The sequence below is a fragment of the Athene cunicularia genome, assembly GCF_003259725.1.
Source record: "Athene cunicularia isolate RWA chromosome 2 unlocalized genomic scaffold, athCun1 chr2_part1, whole genome shotgun sequence".
Lineage (NCBI taxonomy): Eukaryota > Metazoa > Chordata > Aves > Strigiformes > Strigidae > Athene > Athene cunicularia.
In genome coordinates, this window is record NW_020799095.1 from 35,709,075 (window position 1) to 35,730,584 (window position 21,510).

General features: G+C 38.6%; 1 protein-coding gene across 1 annotated transcript in view; it reads right to left on the reverse strand.

Annotated features, from left to right (window-relative positions):
- Positions 1 to 4,273: 4,273 nt before the first annotated feature.
- Positions 4,274 to 21,510, reverse strand: part of ARMC4 (armadillo repeat containing 4) — an 88,490-nt gene continuing 71,253 nt past the window's right edge. Inside the window, exon 19 of the mRNA XM_026843716.1 lies at positions 4,274 to 4,716. Within this exon, the coding sequence (XP_026699517.1) occupies positions 4,603 to 4,716 (114 nt within the window). The 3' untranslated portion in view covers positions 4,274 to 4,602. The remainder of the gene's footprint in view (positions 4,717 to 21,510) is intronic.

Sequence of the window (21,510 nt, forward strand, 5' to 3'; positions counted from 1 at the left end):
CATTCTTCTGGTCCTTCTCCAATATACACTCAAAGTCACAACAAGCAAAGGTTTTGACTGGCCAACTACTACTTGGTCATGTCAAAATTCCCAAATGATGGAAGAAAACCCATGAAATTAGTAAAGATGGTTTTGTGCCACTGGAGAACCACAAAACTGATAGGATTAGGCCACATCATATTATATGGTAGCCAAAGTCAAAGCTTCCTTACACAGGTTTATGAGCCTTTCAGAAAGAAGACATTTGTGTTCAAAGTAGGATTACAGTTGTTGTAAAAGAAAGATCAAGCAGCTGAAGGGTACCGTGTTCCATGTAGACTAGGATAAAACACATAACTTGCCAATGACAACAACTGGAAAAGAGGGAGGAACTTGCCAACTGAAAGGTGTCTGGCAGATAACACAGAAACAAGTCAGGAGGATAAACACAAGCCATGCTGATGCTGTCCATGGAAATTCTTCCCAGCAAGTTGTGAGTACTATTGAACTGATAACTAGTCAAGAGGATGAAAAGCACACATTATGATGTAAAACTGCACTCAAGGAAAAGATTCATGAAAATGGGTGATTTTTGGCTGGCTTCAGTAGTCAAAGCAGCAAGATATTGATCATTAAGGAACATCTCTGTTTAATTTTTCATTGGTAAAATGAATTCCTCCAGGAATGGTGTACTGTAACTTCCCATTGCAATGGCTGCAGCTGCAGACATGCTGGTCCTGGCCCGTGTCAGGTCACTGAATAGCAGAAGATTAGGTTGTCTGAACTGAGAAATGGTCAGATGCGGAACTGCTTCCTTCTGCTCTTCTGGATCCTAAGCAGTGTGTGACAAAGCTTAAGTGGGTAAAGAAGAGACAAACCATAATTTACAGTTGGGGAGCAGTCAGCTTCTGACTCTAGAAATAAGCTCTGCAAACAGCCTGCATGGAAACTTGAATACCACTGCTGAACAAACACATTACACATTTCTATCACAGTCATCCTGCTGTCATGTGTAAAACAAAGATTATTTTGGTGGAAATATGCAAGGAACAACCGTTTAATTTATTATGAGACGAAATTCTTAAACTAACGCATTATCTAGTTCAGCCTCCTGGGAAGATTCACATCTGACCCCCAGCATCAGCAGCTTATTTGTCTCATTTTAGGAGATCTATAATGAAAGAGGTACTGCGCTTTCACTCAAAGCGATCAGTTAGCCTAAAGCAAATTAGTGAGTCAAATCTCAAGACAGCCCTGTGAATCTCAAACTCATTTACTGACCAAAGGAAAGTTTTGGTGATGGAGCAGAATAACAAAGCCCCTAATATATCGCAGATCCATTACACCCAGGCTGTGAAGTTTATATTTCCCTAACAACTTGGAGACAATATAGTGTGTCAGAGCACATGCACTTGTCATTAGCATGAACATTAAGAAGAAATGAACATAAATCCCAGATTCAAATGTGTAGTTTGAAAATCCTGGGACAATTAAATTATTGATAATGGTTATCTGTCACCAAGCAATAAATCATAAAGTCATGGAGTGGTAGAAGAAAAGCTATCTTGCTGCTGACAGACGCATAGATGAAAGACGTAGTGGGCCTTTAAAGTTCCAGAAATAATTGCGTAAAGGTGAAAGATTTCTTTTCTTGCTTTTTTTCTCAACTATAGTATTTCCATACTCAAAATAACACTTTCTCGTGACAACTTTTCTTACTTGGCCTCCACGTTTTCTGACATTTTAATGAAAATGAGGAAAGAAGCTGAAAATGAGCAGCTGGTGAAGAGCAAGCCTGGCTTTATGGCTGCCAGTTGGAGCACAGTGCTCTGTGCAGAGCTGGGAGCTGGCTCCCGAAATTGTGAAAAGTGACGGATATTCCCTGCTGATGGTAACATCAATGTAAATAAACTGGAAAAAAAAAAAACATATTACAAGACTGTGAAAATAAAGGAATCATATAGAGAAAACAAGGAGGGAACAGATGATGGCAAATGAACAGGACAGAGGTCGACCCCCACTTTTTAAACCACTTCATTTTTGCAACTAAATTAAGACTCTGTATTGAATTTGTACATCAAATTGCTCTGCGCCGAACATAATACTGAGTTCCCGTGCTCTGTATAAGGTTTATGAAGACAAGTAGCAGCTGGTGGAAAGAGAAAGGATGAAGGCATTTCCCTTCCAGGCCCGGGAGCCGGGGAACGGGAGCTGCCTGGTGCCCGGTTATACACGGTGGGAATGCCGGGCCCGGGTGGCTGCGGCTGCTCGAGTTGGTGCCAGGGCTTGAATAGCCTGGCAAGCGCTGCCAGGAGGGGTGTGTGAGCAGCAAGTGGGACCCAGCTTTGTGAGGATCCCTTTTCAGAGGGCTGCAGTGCTGTGAAACTCAACGCAGCTTTGCAGAGAAAGTGGAAGCTTTTCAAATGTACAGGCTGTACTGCACCGCTCAGAAAGGCCAGGGATCACATTCATTTATTCATTCATTTTTCAACAACTAAATCTCTTTATATTAATTACATGGAATTTACCAGTTTTGGCCAAAAAAGATGTATTTTTTCTTAATAGGGATCCTTTGCCTGTCTGGCGATCCATATCGATTTCAACATTTCTTCTCCTTGTACGAAACTTATAAACTGCAGGCAAGGCAAAGGAAAAGAAAACAGCACAAATAAGTCATCTTAAGTCTGGAATTAACTGTCTGAGGTCTTAAAATAAATACTTCAGGGAAACTACTCAGAGGCATAAGGGCTACCAGTGTGAATGAGAATGGCAAGCTGAGGCTATTTAATTGTCAGGAACATGACATTTATTGCCCTGACACCTGTATCATAAAATTACATTTACTTTAGAACTTACTCCATTTGAAATACATGCTAAACAGTCAAGAATGCCTTGAGAGGTCATGTTAAGGACAACAGTTATTGTCAGGGAGGTTTTTTCCCCTCAACAGTTAGAAAAATAAGCCACCATTTAATGTATTATTCATAAGCAAGACAGTGATAAACTATTTGTATCTACAGCTTCTCTCACAGAAAAGACAAAAATAAAATCAAGCCTCTCCTCTCCCAAATGAATTTGGCAATTAGCATTTATTGTAGAAGTATTTTTGGGTATAGTGATGAAGCATATGATACTACTACAGCTGTGACATCAGTAGTATATATAATAAGGATATATTTATTCAAAATGACATACCAGGCCTATGGGGCGGAGCTGGAAAATACCTAAAATAGCATTTGATTGGTCACTGGTTGCTGATGGAACTTGTGACAACCCTGTGACTGTGTAGGTGTTTGCATCAATCAAAGAAAACCACTTGGAGTAACATTTTGATCTCCACACTGTCAGCACCTGTCTGTAGCTGGTTTCCTTTAAAATACTCTCTGCACCTTCCCTAAGGGCCCAAGGCAGTCCTTTTTTCACAATTGCATCAGTCTGCTAAAATGAAATCTTAAATGAGCCTTTGTGTTCACTTCAGAGAAAACACAAGTAAAAAGTTGGATTTGCATTATGTCTTCCTTAGAAGCTTCTGCCAGCAGTAAAATTAGTTGCCTTGAATAGCCACTCTAGTTAAGAGGAAAAATAAGGAAATTACAAACTGCTTCCAAAACAAGAAAATTGTTAATTATTAAAGGAAGGAAAAAGATTATTCAGAAGTGAGTACTTGACAAACACAAGTTTTTTAAACATTTGGGTTTTTCAGTTTTGTCAGCAGTCTGTGCTTGTAATTAAGACATTACTGCTCCCAGGGGAATGCCTTAGCATTATTTGTTGAGCATGGTATGCGCAGTGGGTCTGTAATCTATAATATCAATAATAATTTATGTGCTTTTTTGAAAGCAACTCTAATTCTGAACATAATTTTATGCAGAAAAATAAAGTGACTGCATCAATACAATGTTGTCATCAGTTTAAAAATGCAAAAAACACAATAATATGTAAATCTAAATATAATACCCTACTTTTTATTTACAGCTGGTAAATTTTAATTTGAGTTAAACACATGTTAATTAAAACACATTTCACCAGCTACTTATAAAATTAAGCACTATTTTGTTTGATGTTGGTAGAAACAGGAAATTTGGAGTGATGTCTACTGCTACAGCTGTTTGCAGTCCTTATATAACACCAGATGTGAGATTGATGTATCTGCATTTTGTCCTCTCCTGTGAATTGCAAGTGATCAAACAGGCAAAAACATAATGACAGGATGATTGGACAAGTTTAGCATGAAGGGAATTGTTCAAGACATTCATAAATCAATGCACAACCACACACAGAGTGAAGGAAAATTTAATGTAATGACACAGATAAGCAAAACCATTTCTATCTACAATGAATTTAAAATACAAACATATTAACTGTAGAAAATGACATATCTTAACAGATAGTTTTTTGAACGACGTAATGCTAAAAGACACACAGAACTAGGTGCGAGTGTTTTCTAAAAAGTAGGTGTGACAAACCAACAATGTAAAACCAAACATAATTTTCCACAGATTTATTGTTATTAACCTCTCATAAATGAGCTCTGCTATGAAATACAAATGCTAGAAGGAGTAATCATGTATTTAAATGTAGCTGTATTGCAAAACAAGTGTGTTGGTAAAAGCTGCTAAAGCATCAGCCATACTTTGCTTTTTCTGCTGCTAGAGCCAATCTGCGAATGTTTGCTATGCAACCAGCTGCTGCCTCCTGCAGAGTCTCATCTGTAGAGCCTACCATGGCCAGTAGGAGCTAGTAAAAATACAAAAGAGAAACAACATAAGAAAAACAAATAAGCATGCTATCATTTAAATACTATTAAAATCGTAACTAAAACAACTGCATGAATTTACCCACACACATAATACTAAAAATCATATTAACAACACTGTACTATATATGTATGTACACTTATGTATGTAGAGTTTCGTATACATATATGTATTAACCTACACATAGAGCACAGTACTTTATATTTTATCATATTTGTACCTGTGAATTGATATTTTCATGTCTGATTTTCTGTTTATTGTATCACGCCTGTTTATTGGTTGCGTCTTGGATTTTTTCTTGTAAGTAGAAATTTCATATGCTTTATTTGAAATCATGGTTTTCTTCCCAATGTATACTCGTAAATTTGCACACGGTCAAGTTTTTTAACAAAAAAAGCCACGCTTTTTTTTTTGGATCTCGATCATGAAACTGGATCCATGTGAATGGACCCTTGTGTCCCATTGACTGCAGTAGGTTTCTTTTATTGTCACAGCAAACCACTCACATTAAACTGCTTGAAGGATACAGATCTGGGCAAACCAGTCTTAAACATTTGCATGTAAAAGTAAAAAACAAAAGCTCAAGAAAGGCGCCAAACTTTTGGAGCTGATTCAGCTTTTCAGTCATGTGGAGTAGATCCTTTAATCTGGAAGTCATTCAACTTTTTCAGTGGAAATTCCCTTGGAGTAAGGTACTGTTCAACACAACTATGACATAAGACAGGCCTTGATGATAAAACATTTTTACATATCAGAAAACCATTAATAATGGGTTTGGATCTCACTTCTTCAGTGTGTTGCAAGTCGGTGATGCAACTGCAAATGCAGTATATGCTGGAAAACAGAATACTCTCGCTTAGTTTAAATCAGCTCTGTGCAGCCTTCAAGTTTCTGAAAATCTGCCAAGCTTAATGCACGTTCAGGTATTTTGAAGCTCAGACAGCTCTAATTAAAACCTATATTTTCAGACTGTGATACTTAGGATTCTGTGTTCACCCAAACAATGTTGAGTCAAACCACAGAGAAATCTGTTATCACTCAACTCCAGTGCATATTTTTCATACAGCTAAAATATTACACAAAATTATGAGCTGCTAAATATAAAAGCATAAATTGAATGCAGACATCAAATTCATATGCTACCTTTTTCTAACCTTCCAGCAATCGTGAGGCATGGGCCACAGCTGCACACATATGGCATTTGCTTAGAGAGATCAAAGCATTTTATACTTGAGGAAGTATTTGTGTTAGCCAAATGTACAAAACAAGCATCTTGCCGGTCACCTTTCACACTTTGACCCCTACATGTAACATGTAAGAGTGCCTGTGATAGGCCTGAATTATGTCAAAAAAAGTATTATGTAAATTAAGCATCAATGATAAATTTTTCTAGTAATTCTTCCTATAATTTCCACTACTGTAATTGGATATCTGTGTACAAGTAGCTAGATAAGAAAAGTACAAACACTACTGAAAGGATATACCAGAGTTAAAATGCCATGAGAAAGTTTTGTGTTCTTACACTTTATTTGCACGCAAAAGATGTGCCAGAGTCAGCAACCAGAGAAGTCAGTGGACAAAGGCCAGAATGCAGGTCTGATCACATGCTTAACTTTTTTTTTGTTTTGTTTTTTTTTCTTAAGAAATATTGCTGGAGGAAGATCTTTCTTCCTTGCTATTTCCCACCAGTCGATTTCTCATCAGCTTAAACTATAAAGTGCTTCTTTGGGTGCCTCACAAGTTTCTTATATAACTTACAGAGGAAAACTGGTGTAGATCCTTCATATCCCTGACTCAAACCCAAAAATATGTATGCACACACTGTTCCTATGGTGGTTTTGGTAAAGCCATAAGTTTCAAATTTGGGGGCAAGGAAACGATATGCCTTATGTGATTATTCACTGTATCTTCACAAATCTAATGCAGGGCTTTTTCAGCACAGTGAGTGTAGAACTCAAACTTTTGTAATAATTTCAGCATAAGACTTGTTATCAATGCATACGAGCAGAAGTTCATCACAAGAATAATGTTTTGGAGATACATTATCTGGTAGAAATATAGCAAAAAGCAAAACCAGACCTTTGGTTTTATTATGACTGCATGTTAGGTAGTACTCAGTTCAAGGTTATTTATTTCTTCTTTTAGCCACCACTTCTCTCAAGGCTCAGAAGACTTAGGATAATAGGAATTTTTCTGTCACTTTCCATGGAGATCTCAATATTAAGCAACGACAATGGCTGTACAGAAGGGTCTGTGCTCTTTGTTACAAGTGCATTTCAGAAAATCAGGGTTAGGTATCAAAGAACAGCATAATACACAACAGTGGTTCAAAGTACCCAAATAAATGCCTAAAGAATTATTGGTACTAATGCAATCAATGCAAACAGCATTTTTTATAAGGTATCAAATATTGATTTTTCTCCCTCTGAGTTCAGGTGATCAAGGATCAGTTGCTCTCTTAATTTGTTGTTCTTCTAAATCACTTGCTAGTGATAACATCTGTAAGAATTGCCACATCATACAAAACCCTGTACTACACCATGTCTCAGGATTTTCACAATATTTCTTCAAAGAAATATTCTTGGAAAAACAGTCCAATACAGTAGCTGTCTCTGAGGACTGAGAATATACAGCAACATTTGTCAGTTAACTTACTCCTTTTGTGCTAACAAAAAGACAGCTGAAGAGAAGATTATAAGAAATGCAAAATATTTCATATAAGTAGGTAATTCCATATTTAGGAATCTAACTTTAAAGATTTTGATTTAAATCCTGCCTTAAATGAAATTAAATTTTATTCTTTTTGTATATACGAAAAAGTTATAATTCTTTCACTTCCTGACTGCCACTCCTTGATCCTTTCGTGGGTTCAGTTCAACTCACTGGCCATTTGAGTCATCCAATTCAGGTATGGAAATATATTCATAGATAGTATACAGAGACTATACCCACATATTAGATATATTTGACAAGTCCAAGAAATCTTTTTGTATTCCAATGCACCAGTGCAATATAACATATCCTTTTTCTTGATGCAATGCCCTTGAACTTCATGTATCCCTTCCCTTTACTGTTCAGGTATTGTTTTCTGACACACGTAAATGTTAACAGATGTGAGAAGCAGTAAAAAAGCATGTGGTACAAATGCTTCTTACTGGCACATAAAAGGCACTTTCCATAGACAGAGAAAGCATTTGCAGCACTATGTAGCCTTCATTTTCTGTTGGCAGGTATCTATATTCTAAGGAGAGAGTCCAAAATTTTTTGCACAGTTAGCACGTCATACCAGCAAATAAGCACAAATACAAGCTGTTTGGAGAACGTACAGAGCATATGTAGCATTTCTGGATTCCAAAAGCAACAGCAATGCACAGCCAAATCATTTAAATATTCACAACAATTAACATTTTGCTATTACTATCCCAGCTTTAAAATAGCACAGAATTGTGATACTATTTTGGGATTGCACAATCATAGAATAGTTCAGAATGGAAGGGATATCAGGAGGTCTCTAGTCCAATGTCATGCTCAGAGTCAGCTACAAGTTTAGACCAGGTTGCTCAGAGTTTTAACCAGCATGATCTCGAAAACCTCCAAGGATGGAGATGGCACTTCTTTGGGCAACCTATTGCAGTGTTCGACTGCCCTCACAGACAGAAAGGCTTTCCCTGCATTCAGTTACTCTTGTTTCAGTTTATGCCTGCTCTCTCAGCTTCTTGCCATGCATCACTGTGAAAAGCCTAGTTCCATCTTTTTGATGACTGACCTCCTTGTAGATACTGGAAGGCTGCTATTGAGTCCACTTGAAACTCTCTCTTCTCCAGGCTGAAAAAGCCTTAGTTTCTCCTCACGTGCAGAGTGCTTCAGCTCTTGACCATCCTGGTGGTCTTCTGCTGCACCTATTATAGTTTATCCATGTCTCTCCTGTACCAGAAGCCAAAGCTGAGTACAGTACTCCATGTGTGGTCTAATGAGTACTAAGTGCAACAATCACTTCCCTCAATCTACTGGCTGTGCTCCTGCTTATATGGCCTTTGGTGTCAGGGCACTTGCTGGCTAATTTTTTGCTTGCTGTCTACCAAAATCTCCACACCCCTTTCAGTAAAACTGCTTCTCAGCCAGTCAGTACCTAGCCTGTATCACTGCAAGGGCAAGTGCAAGTCTTTCTCAGGTGCAGGACTTTGCATTTGTCTTTGCTGAATTTCATAATGCTCCTGTTGGCCTGCTCCAGCCCTGCCAAGGTATCTCTGATTGGCAGCCCTTCCCTTGACTGCATTGAAATTGGACAGTTGTGCCAACTGGCAACTTGGTGTCATTGCAAACTGTTTGGGTAAGCAGTCCATTGCTTTTCCGAGGTCACTGACAAAGATGTTAAGTGGGACAGGTCCCAACAGAGAGGGTCCTTCAGCCCTCCCCTTGTCACCAGCCTCCAGGTAGAGTACAAGCCATTAACTACTATCCTCTGAGCTGATCATCCAACCAGTTTTAATTGATTTGGTTGTTCACACATCCAGCCTATAATATATTGTAACTTGGACAGAAGTATGCTGTGGGAAACAGTATTGAAAACCTTGCTAAGGCCAAGGTAATGACATCCACTGCTCTCCTCTCATCTACAAACTTCCACACATAGAGAGCAATCAGCCTTACCTTTGGGACCTGGGGGTATTGATTGACAGCTGGCTGAACAGGAGCCAGCAATGTGCCCAGGTGGCCAAGAAGGCCAATGGCATCCTGGCTTGTGTCAGGATTAGTGTGGCCAGCAGGGACAGGGAGGTGATCTTGCCCCTGTACTGGGCACTGGTGAGGCTGCACCTCGATTCCTGTGTTCAGTTTTGGGCCCCTCACTACAAAAAGGACATTGAATGACTCGAGCGTGTCCAGAGAAGGGCTACAAAGCTGGTCAAGCATCTGGAACACATGTCCTATGAGGAGCAGCTGAGGGAACTGGGATTGTTTAGTCTGGAGAAGAGGAGGCTGAGGGGAGACCTTATCACCCTCTACAGCTACCTGAAAGGAAGCTGCAGAGAGCTGGGGATGAGTCTCTTTAGCCTAGTAGAAAGTGACAGGAAAAGAGGGAATGGCCTCAAGTTGCACCAGGGAAAGTTCAGACTAGATATTAGGAAGCATTTCTTTACAGAAGGGGTTGTTAGGCGTTGGAATGGGCTGCCCAGGGAGGTGGTGGAGTCCCCATCCCTGGAGGTGTTCAAGAGTAGGATCAATTTAGAGCTTAAGGATATGCTGTAGGTGGGAACTGTGCTAGGAGAACAGTTGGACTAGATGATCTCCAGGGTCCTTTCCAACCTAGATGATTCTGTGATTCTGTGATTGTTCCAAATCATCTTCTTGTACTCAGAAACATGTTCCAAGAGGATTCCCTCCATGAAGCTGACCAGCCTGTAGTGCACCAGACTGGGAGAAGGAATTGTTGCTCTGAAGACATGCTTTGCAAACTCTTATTGTTGGCTGTTACTATCTCTGGCATACCAAAGGTGTAACTAAAACATAAAGTCTTTTGTTCCTCAAGGCAGTAGTAAGAAGCAAGGGGATAAGCCATAATACTTGCTTGCATAGTCATGCATTATGAACACTGTCACCACTACTGAAAGCACAGCTTCCTTCCACATAGTATCTTTACCATCACAAAATAACCAATTGGAAAAGTATTATTTCAAACAAGACAACACAAGCATCAACATAAGAACTCATATAAGTGTCATTTCAAAATGAGTATGGATCCCTGGATGAGCAAGACAGTAATAAAAATGGGCTAGTAATTCTAGAATTTTTCACTTCTACAAAAGAAGTAGCGCAAGGGGATTTGAAAGCAGAAAAATTGTAAGCAAATTTTGTACCAATAAACCTCGAATGTGACAAAATCTCAAATGATAGTGATGCTCCATGTACCGGTTACAATAACTTATAAGTACTCGCTCTCCTTTAGTCAGAGTCATTGCAGCTTCCAGACTCAGGCAGGAAGCAGGAACCATAGGAAGTGATATTTTCAAAAAGAATAGAGTTTTGCATGTCTTAATTTTTAAATAAGGTGTTATTCAAGTATGTGTCTATGTTTTCCAAAACAGTGGGAAGTCTAGAACAATGCTGCTGCAAAGAGGTTCCCTTGGTCATACAAAACAGATAAAAGATCTGCCTATTCAATGCTCTGGAGTCCTGTGAACATAAAAGCAAATAACGAATAAAAAATAACTATTAAATACATTTAATTCCTTTTTTCTTTTTTTTTTCTGGTTTCTTTAGGTTTTCTGTCCTGTAAAACAAATTTTATTTGATTTTTTCTAATCAGAAGGAAATATGGACAAACTCCTTCAACAAGATTTGTATGTATACTGGAAAGCTAGTCAGAGTTCATATAGAGCTTAAAATTCCTAGAACTAAAGACTTCAGTACAACATCTTGTAGATTGACATAGCACTTGCAGTTGGTGGTAGGACTTGCCTTTTTTTTTTTTTTTTTTAAATTTAGATTTAGTATCTGACTTCTTTTACACGCAACATTTCCTAAAGGATGCTAAATTTCTAGCACTGTGATTTTCTAATTGCGTAACATTTCTTTTCCAAAAAAAAGACATTTTTCACATGCTTTTTATAAATCTAACCTAAAAGAAAAAAAATACTTTAAATAAAAGCATATGGTAGAAGCTTATCCAAGAAAGTATCAGTCTAGATCCAGCCAGCATTTTCTAACTTTCAACACCATATTGCACACTGGAAAATATTAAAGCACCTAGTTTGAGTGTTATGTTACACATATTCCTATGAAAATACTTCTCATAAAATTAAATTATAAATAATAAAACATACTCCACAATCAAAGCATAATGAAGGTTAAGGTAAGTCACTGTTTCTAAACTAAAATTCTGGCCAATTTCCTGGTTTCCTCTTTCAGCTGAGTAAAAGGGTAAGACAACATACACCATGCACAGCTTCCTAATAAGAAGATGCCCGTGTAAGTTCTGGGGTGTTTTCTGTTAATTATGTTTTTCTCAGGTGACACAAAGAGAAGAGATTACAGATGTAATGTCCTGTGTGAGCACTCTGAGCTAGCAGACATACAAAATCCAGTAGCGAGAAATTCCAGTAATGGCAAAAGATGGGCAGGGCAGACATCCACTGTGCTGATTCCTTCTTGTATCAGGTCTCTCCTCTCTGGGACTAAAGTCAGAGCAACCACTGGTGTAGTCTAGTTCACTCACTCTGCATGTAAAGAAGCAGGAACTGAAGCTCTCTCGCTGGGGTGGGAGAAGGATGCAGCTTGGGCTAAGGTACACCTGAACGTGGTGGTGGTCAGCAGGCTGGCCGGGAACTGTCTCTTCCTTCTTGTCTTTCCCCTCCTCCCTCAGAAAACCAGTGAAAGAGTACAGGGGCAGGCAAACCTATGTGCATTTTCCACAAGTAGGTGTAGGCCATATTAGGATAAGAACAAACGTCTTGCAGTTTGTGATGCACTTCTAGATATTAAACCGTCTCACCTATCTCAGGATTTAGGACAGGTGACTTGTCCTTGGCAAGTTGTTACTTTTTCCTACGTGACTGCCTGTGACAAAACAGCTGTTGGCAAGATGAATCCCACATAATGCTGGGAAACAAGGGAGAAAGAAGAGTAGGGCTTGACAGATTCAGTGAAGTATTCTGAAGTACCTTACCATGAGATGTTTACTATTTCTTTAGAATACACAGCTTCAGTGAATTTCAACTGATTTTATGTCATGACACATTTGAAGTTTAAATTCCTTCTGGGTACAGCTTCATTTTTTTGTTTTTCCTACCTGACATCTGTCTCTTTTTGTCCATTCATTTTGTTTAGTCACCTCCTGTATTCCAGCTAAACTGAATGGTATTTGGTACAAGGACTGTATTTCTCCAACACATCTGAATTGTGACTACTACAATGGGGACAGCACTCTTGAAAAGAAATCCTCTTGAGCTCACACTAATAAAATACAAAATAAGAATATAACTCTTATACTCTCCAGTAAGGTTAGATGTTGCATTGCACTGTCTTGGGGAAATGCATACAACCTGAATGACTAAAGGGAATTATAATATGGTACACACTTTAAGTACATATATATATACTTGCAAGCTTTTATATGTCTACAAAATGTGAATAAACCCTACAGCTCTCTCTCTACCTCATCTGTATTAATTGCCTATTTCTTATAATCATGCAATTATTCAGAGAAGGATGCCCCTCTTCTGTGCGAAGACATAATAAATGGGCAGAGAACTCAAAATCAGTGACAAGGAGAAAGTGAACACAATGCTAAATGGTGAAATGTAAAATAGATTGAAAACTCTAAACTTGCAGGCCACTTTAAAATACACTGTTTAAAGGTTCTCTTATCTCAAGTTGTTACTTATAGGACTTCAGAGTGACATTTCCAACAATTTCTGATGTAAATCTGACTAAATATAAACATACCATGAAAAGGTAATGTAGCTAGATTAAAACTGATAAAAATAATTTCTAATCTTTGTTTAAAAGGTACGATTATATGTAACCAACTGGAGTCCTTAAGGGCAGATAGTTTGAATCTACTTTCAGCTGTAAGATGTTTGGTGCAATATTAAGAAAGAATTCAATCATTGTGAACATTCCAATGTACAGTCTTATGGGATATGAAATTCATCCCACAAAAAGCAATAGGCAGATCTGATAATCCAGAAGTGATGAAGCCCAGGGTCTTACAGCATACTTTTTATTTGAACCACTTTCTGTATTTTATTTTTATTTCATTGTAGTTTTCAAGAGAAGATTAACATAAAAAAGGCTTTTGCTGGGGTAGAGAGAATAAAGAACTTTTTCATAATCTCAATAGAGTGACATTTTTAAAAAGCTTTTTTCAATTCACTGGAAATTAATTTTATTAAGATTAAAATAGGAGCCTGCTTACTTACTACATGTAATGGACATTCAAAACAGTAAAGTTACGTCATGGATGCTCCTTTCCTTTCATAATTTAGTTTGGCTCAGAAACATGTTGGGGACTATCCTTCCCTGATATGGTTGCCAGCCTGATCAATCTTTCTGCTTTGTATTTTTTGTTCCTTTTTCATACTTACCTGCTTTTTCACACTTTGCTTTCTTTTTCATTTTAGAGGACCATGACTTTTACCTTTCCTTTCCTTTCCAAATATTCCTGAGGAGTAGTACAGGAAATTAAGAAAGAATTGCTAATTCAGTTTTGGTTTTTGAAATTTGTTAACATTGCTATCAATATGAATACTATAATTTTGTTTGTCTATTTCTAGCAGTCATATGAAGATTATATGAAAGTTAAGAGGGGGCAGTTGCAAATAAACTATCAGCAGCAAGTCAGAGAAAAAAAAGGTTTAATCTGTCCATTAACACTCACATGCTGAAGGGTTCTGCCTGAGTTCTCAGCAATACCCTGAAACATGGTGCATTTTTTTTCCTCTGGTTTGTCTGACATTCCTGAAATGCACTAAACTCTATCTTTGATTACAACATTGAACGGCAGCAAAGAGACACTGCAATTTCCAGACTAGTGACAAATTTTGTAATGTTTTATCTCAAGTTGCATCTTATCCTGAGAACATGGCACAAAATCTGACTGTACTAGTATTTTAAAAGTATGTTAGATTGGCTGGTATGCATGAACTGACTTCAAATTATCTTCTGTATTCAATTCTAAGTACTGATTTTGATCCCTAAAGTTAATATAGCTTTATGTCCCATGGTCTAAGTATATGATCATTACAATCAAAAGCAGTGGGGTGCTTTTGCTAGTAAACCTTACATATCAAAGTCTGGGGATGAAAGCAGGATGCTCTCACTGTAGGTCCATACAATAGCATTTATTTCAAATAACAAGCCAGAGTATTTTAAAGCTGTTTTTTTAACGGCATGCAAGAAGACTGATCTATAATCTCATGTTTTTAGATGTGTGGGTGGCAACAGTGCATACATTTACATAAACTGCAAGATGACTGGTATTGTTCAGTTTAAGGTCTGGTTTTAGACTAGTAAATGTACTAGAAAATGTTCAGTTAGAACATAGCATAAATAAATGTACAGATGGTATGAACACAGCCCAGCTTTATTCATACAAATATGAATCTCTGAATGTGATGAAGCAAGAAAAGAGCTGGGGCTGTTCATGAGCAAAGGTCCATCTGCAGTCCACATATTCATTCATATCTGTAGATTTAAATGTATGATGTCAGAAAGAAATGAAAGCAACAATGAACATAGAGTGCAAGTTACTTTTCAAGATTGTCAAACTGTTTCTTTTTTGTTATTAAAGAAAAACGTAAGGAATAATTATTTTAAATTGAGGATTCAACTTCCTATAATTAACTCAAATTTCTTTGTCCCTTGAGCATTTCTTTGTGAACAGTCTGATACAGTGGTCATAAAATACATTTACTAGTGCTGGAAATTTTGTGTGCTTTCCTAAAGTCTGTGTTGTGGAAAAACATTACCCATGCACACTAATTGTGACAGATAAATGCTTTGGGTTTTTTGATGATTAAAACGTAAGTGGTGGTTTGAATTAGCACTCCATTCAGGTTATATTCAACCAAAGTATTTCTGGTTTGCATATAGTTCTCTAGGGTAAAGACATATTTTTTAAAAAAGAAGCAAAGCATCTTCCCAAAGCCACTCAAGCACTCACCTGGCCACAAACTGCCTGAGTGGCTGCTGGATTTTGGAAGCTTTATGAGATCAGAGAATTTTAAAGACACTGTATAACCTGCAAGCAAGCAATAATACCTGACTGACTGACTGACTTGTGTATGTCGGTCAGGAAGTACTAGAGGCCCTGATCAGCTTCCTTCCATCTCTAAAGATGTAACTATAAAGTAAGGAATGAAAAATTAACTAATAGAAGTTAAATTTAAAACTTTCCTCCAATTAGGGCAGAAGTCTGTTCCTCAACTTTTTTATTAAGTAACTGCTCAGCTTTAATTCCAAGCTTCAAGTTTTGGGGATGTTTTTGGCTTATTTGTTTGCTTGGGCTTTTTCAGGTTTATAAAAAGAAAGTTATAGTTGTGCTTGGGCAAGTGGAGGTTGTAGTGCATGTATAAAAGCTCTGCAAAAGCTGGTTAAAGCATGTGGGGGAAGATGTGAAAATTTATTTCCTAAAACCATGCAACTCCATGCTTTAATATAGAAAGAAAAAATTCATGTGGGCCTTCTACCACTGCAAAAGGTTAAAAAGAATCACTATTAATACTCTAAACTTGATATGACAGCTATTTTGTATCTCAGGTAGGATGAAATGGTTGGAAAGGCTGGTTAACTGGCTCCCCAAAATATTATTTCACAACACTAATGCTACCCCAAGAACATTATTAACAGCATGTTGGACATTCTTGTGTGAGTATACTTGGGGCATACTACCACCTAATTATAACAATATGTGGAACCTGGTGTAAGACAAAGCACTACTCCTATATGGGGAACATACTCCCTTTTTCAGCAGTTCCCAACTCAAAGAAGTTACTTTTTCATGAAAACAGGGCATCACATGCTTGAATCATGGTAAAATTAAGGAACTTCACATCCGTTCCTGAACAGGAGCATCTTTACGCAGAATATTGTCATTTGTCAATGAGTGATTTCTCAAAATACAATTCCCTCATATGCATTTGTGATGCTGAAGAATTAAACAGAATATCATTTGTTTCCTCCACTCTCCAGGAAGACAACACAAATTTAAAGATAAATAACTCCCACATTTAACTGAAAATGTTATGAGAATTCTTGGATTATGAGGAGAAGAAGAACAGAAAGATTAACAGAAATAGCCTGATCAATCAGAAGCAAATCCAAAATTGAAGTCAGGGCTTCAGGGCATCTCTAGCTGTGTGTTACAGTTAAAATTTTTCTGTCCAAATTGTTTGCAAGGACTTTATTACCTTGCACAAATACATGGACATCTCTACAGTTCTAACAGATAGTTACTGGCAGTCCCTTTGCATCTGCTGCACGTATAGTGTGCAATACTGTCCAGTGTAGTAAATTAAATGCTTTCATGAAAGGCAAAAGCTTTGCACTGAGCTGTGATGTACTTGCACAGGACATTTGACCTCCATGGCTCAGCACTGTGAATTGCTTTTTACAATTGTCTCTCATCTCTACTACCACGAAGAACTTTATTTTTAGCAAAGTCTGCAACCTGACCATTTTCTACTCTTACCATTATCATTTATGAAATACTGAATGGCAACATCCTTTGGCTGCAAAACTTAATCTTAATTCTTACACTTTGATTCCTCATTTTTAACCAATTATTTATCCTTTCTAGGACTTTGCCTTCTCAACACATAGCAGTTTAACTTCTTTCAGAGTTTTTGGTGAAGAGTGCTGCTGAATGCTCTCTTAAAATCCAAGCACGGTCAGTTCAACCCTTCCAAACAGCGACAGGATTATTGCATAAAAATAGACTATACAACTGATGAAAAGACAAAATGCTTTTAGAAGCAAAATACTAATAAATATCCTCAATACAGTAAAAGTCCAGCAAATCCAGTACAAAAGTATGACAGACCCTCTTTAGAGATATAGATATATATATATAGATAGATATATATATAGATATATACACATTCCATTAGCCTGTAATGCCTCTAGAGTCCAGCAATTATCTCTTTGGAATTCTTCAAAGGAGCTAATCCAGTCTAATGACTGTTGGATTTGTGCAGATTGCACATATACAATGTGTAGAGATGAAAACAGCAAATAAACATGGATTCGTCCCACCTGTGGTCAAGGTAGATAGTAGGCAAGAACTGGTGAAAGACAGGACCTCCAGAGGGCGATTCTGATTTTAGGTGTTCTAAATACCTTCTGGAGATTTTTAACCTTTCTGTATTGCCACAGAGTCCTGAATTATGTATCTTAGGCTGACTCTAGTATTTGGAACTGTCATACCTGTATGGCAGTATGAAAGTACCTTTATAAATGCCTACTTCCTCAATCCTATATCCTTGAGAGTATTTTTATCTTTCTCTTTATCTTCAACACTAATGCAATGAGTAGACTAGATACAACCTAAAGCCATTTTCTATCTAGCTTTCCAGTTTCCCCCGATCCAAAGACAGCATAAAATTTGCAGTGTATCAGACTCCTTTGGTAATTAAATAGCATTACTGGTTAATATTGTCTTTTTTTTTTTTTTCTTCAAAATTTCCAGAGATTAAAAATTATCATAAACCGTGGTAAGAAGTCCTGCACTGACTAGCAGCTGGTAAATATAGCAAATTACCATTCTTGGAGATAAATGCAAAATTCAGTAAAATAAAATTTCCAATAATATGAAATTGTATGAACTTTCACTCATAGTCTAGGAGAAGATACATTTTAGCTTTTTATAGACAATTGATTGCTATATAATCATAATTGCATCAGCAATTCATAACCTGACTCTGCCCTCATTCAAGTCAGTACAGAATTCTTATCATCCTCATGCCACCTGACAGCCTCATCAGGTCTTTAGGCTTTATGCCAAAGTAGAGAACACTGACCAGGAACATTAACATTAGACAGCCCATCACATAATCTACACCTTGCAAATGGACTTTTCCTTAGCATCTTTACCTTGAAAGTGACAGCAATAAGATGTACCCTATTACTTAAAAGATACTGCAGAGTGCTCTTTGAAATGGTGATATAGATTACAATGATTTGGGCTTGAAGCCAGTTTAAAATAAGTGATTGATTCTACAGGAAGAAGAAAGAGAAGAAGTTTTCATAGATGACAATGAATCATAGAATCATAGAACAAGTTGGAAGGGACCTTAAGGATTATTTGGTCCAACCTTTCTTGGCAAAAGCACAGTCTAGACAAGATGGCCCGGCACCCTGTCCAGCCAAATCTTAAAAGCATCCAATATTGGGGAATCCACCACTTCCCTGGGGAAATTATTCCAGAGGCTAATTGTTCTCACTGTGAAAAATTTTCCTTTTGTGTCCAATCAGAATCTCCCCAGGAGTAACTTGCACCCATTACCCCTCATCTTTTCCATGTGACTCCTTATAAAAGGGGAGTCTCCATCTTCTTTGTAGCCACCCTTTAAATACTGGAAAGTGGTGATAAGGTCTCCCCTAAACCTCCTCTTCTCAAGACTGAACAAACTCAATTCTCTCAGCCTTTCCTCATATGACAGGCTTCCCAGTCCTTTGATCATCTTTGTGGCCCTTCTCTGGACCCTCTGCAGCCTGCCCACATTTTGCATAGCAGGGACCAAAACTGAACACAGTATTCTGGGTGTGGCCTGGCAAGTGCTGAGTAGAGTGGGATAATGACTTCTTTATCTCAGCTGGTGATGCCCTTGTTGATGCAACCCAGCATCCTGTTGGATTTCTCTGCTGCTGCAGCACACTGTTCACTCATATGGAGCTTGTTGTCCACCAGGATCTCCAGGTCCTTTTCCACAGAGCTGCTCCCCATCCAGGTAGATCGCAGTCTGTGCTGCACTCCTGGATTATGTTTTCCCCAGTGCAAGACCTTACACACCTCATAATGTTCTTGTTAGCCCACTCTCCCAGCCTATCCAGGTCTTCCTGCAGGGTGGCTCTCCCTTCCAAAGTGTCCCCTTCTCCACTCGGTTTGGTATCATCATCAGGGTACACTTACAAAGACAGTCCAGGTCACTTAGAAAGATATTGAACAGCATTCAGCCCAGTATTGATCCCTGAGGGACCTCACTTGTGACAGTTTGCAAAGGAGCTATTTACCACCGCCCTCTGGGTGCAGTCTGTCAGCCAGTTCCCCACAACCTCACAGACCACTCGTCTAGACCATAACACAGAGGGGGCTGTGGGAACCCATATCAAAAGCCTTGGAGAAATCCAGGTAGACAGTGTTGACCACTCGCCCCTCATCGACCGAGCAGGTTACTTTGTTGTACAAGGTGATCAGGCTTGTCAAGTATGGTTTGCCCCTGGTGAATCTGTGCTGGCTTTTCCCAACCACGTAGTTCATTTGACTTTTGAATCCAGGAGGATTCGTTCCAGATCTTTCCCAGGGATTGAAATAAGACTGATGGGCCTGTAATTTCCTGGGTCCTCCTTGAGTCCTTCTTGTAGATGAGAGTGACATTACCCTTCTTCCAGTCTTCTGGGACATCCCCTGATCTCCCTGACTTCTCAAAGATTATGGAGAGTGCCCTTGCAATGACGTCAGCCAGCTCTCTTAACACTCTCGGGTGGATAACATCAGAGCCCATCAATTTGTAGGGGTCAAGCTCCTGTAATAGTTTGCACACAAACTCTTCCTTCACTGATGGTGGGACTGCGTTTGCATTGACCTGGATTTTTCTTTCCCATGGCCTGGGGCCCAACAGGGCTGGTAAAGACAGAGGTGAAGAAAGTGTTGAGAACCTCTGCCTTTTCAGCATTGCTGGTGACTAATTCACCTTTCCTGTTTAACAGCAGGCCAATATTTTCCTTCTGTTTCTTGTTTACATACCTGAAGAATCCTTTCTTGTAGTTTTTGACATCTGGCCAATTTCAATTTGACCTAAACTGTTTCTATCTGCATCTCTGCACATCCTGGCAATGCTCTTGTAGTTCTCAATGGGTATTTGTTCACTTCTCCATCTCTGGTACACTTCTCTTTTGGTTTTGAGCTGACTCAGAAGCTCACAGTTAAGCCAGGGGAGTCTCTGATTACTTCCCTTACTTTTAAAGGGGATGAACTGCTTTTGTTCTTCCAGGAGAGCATTCACGAAGAACACCCAGCACTTGCTAGCTCCTTTATTCTCCATGGAAGCTTTCCACAGAATCCCTCCCAACTGAGCTCCAAATGAGCTGAAGTTTGCTCTTCTAAAATCTAAAACCTTTGTCTTAGTACTAACCTTCAGCATGCTCAGCAGGATCCCAGACTCCACAAATATTGCTTCATTGATATTGACCCAAATATTGACCCAAATATTACTCTGTTGGCCTTATCATCTTGGTTTGAAGGTCAGTAGCAGATGCCTACTGTAAGATCCCCCCTTGGAGATGATCCCCTCTGATTTTGACCCAGAGGCATTTTGTAGGGCTTTTACAGTCACTGTAATTGACTTCTAGATGTTCTAGGTTCTTCTTAACACTAGAGCGCAATTCCTCCACCTCTTCTTCCCTGTCTGTCTTTATGAAACAGCCTACAGCCATCCATCACAATCCTCCAGTCATGTGAGCTGTCCCACCATGTTTCAGTTACTCCTATGATATCATAACTTCCTGACCAGGCACAGAGCTCCAGTTCCTCCTGCTTGTTCCCCAGGCTGTGTGCACTGGTGTACATGTACTTGAGATGGTTGGCCTTCTCATTCTCATCTTGGGAGGCATCTAAAGAACATTTGTTGCTGCTCTGGTTGGCCTCACTTATTCCTCAGTTGATTATAATGGACCTCACCTCCCGAGTCCCTCCATTTAAAGTCCACCTCACCAAGTTGACCAGCCTGCTGCCAAAGATGCCCTTGCCTCTTCTAGACAGGTGGATCCTATCCCTCCCTAGCAGGCTCTTTGAGAGAACAGAACATTGAAGAATGTTCTGTTATCATAATGAATGCATAATTTGGTACATTAAGGACTGTTAAGTGACAATTCAGCCTGTATTTACACATATGTATACATATGTATGCGTATATATATAAAAATGTACATTGTTCTTGGTATTATGTTCGGCTTCTTTGAATAGCTCCTTACATATAAGGAAACTATTTTTGATCTTCTGAATGCCAAAAAAATTACCTGGCAACCTGCCCTCGTGCATTAAGCCCGGTATCTCTCAATT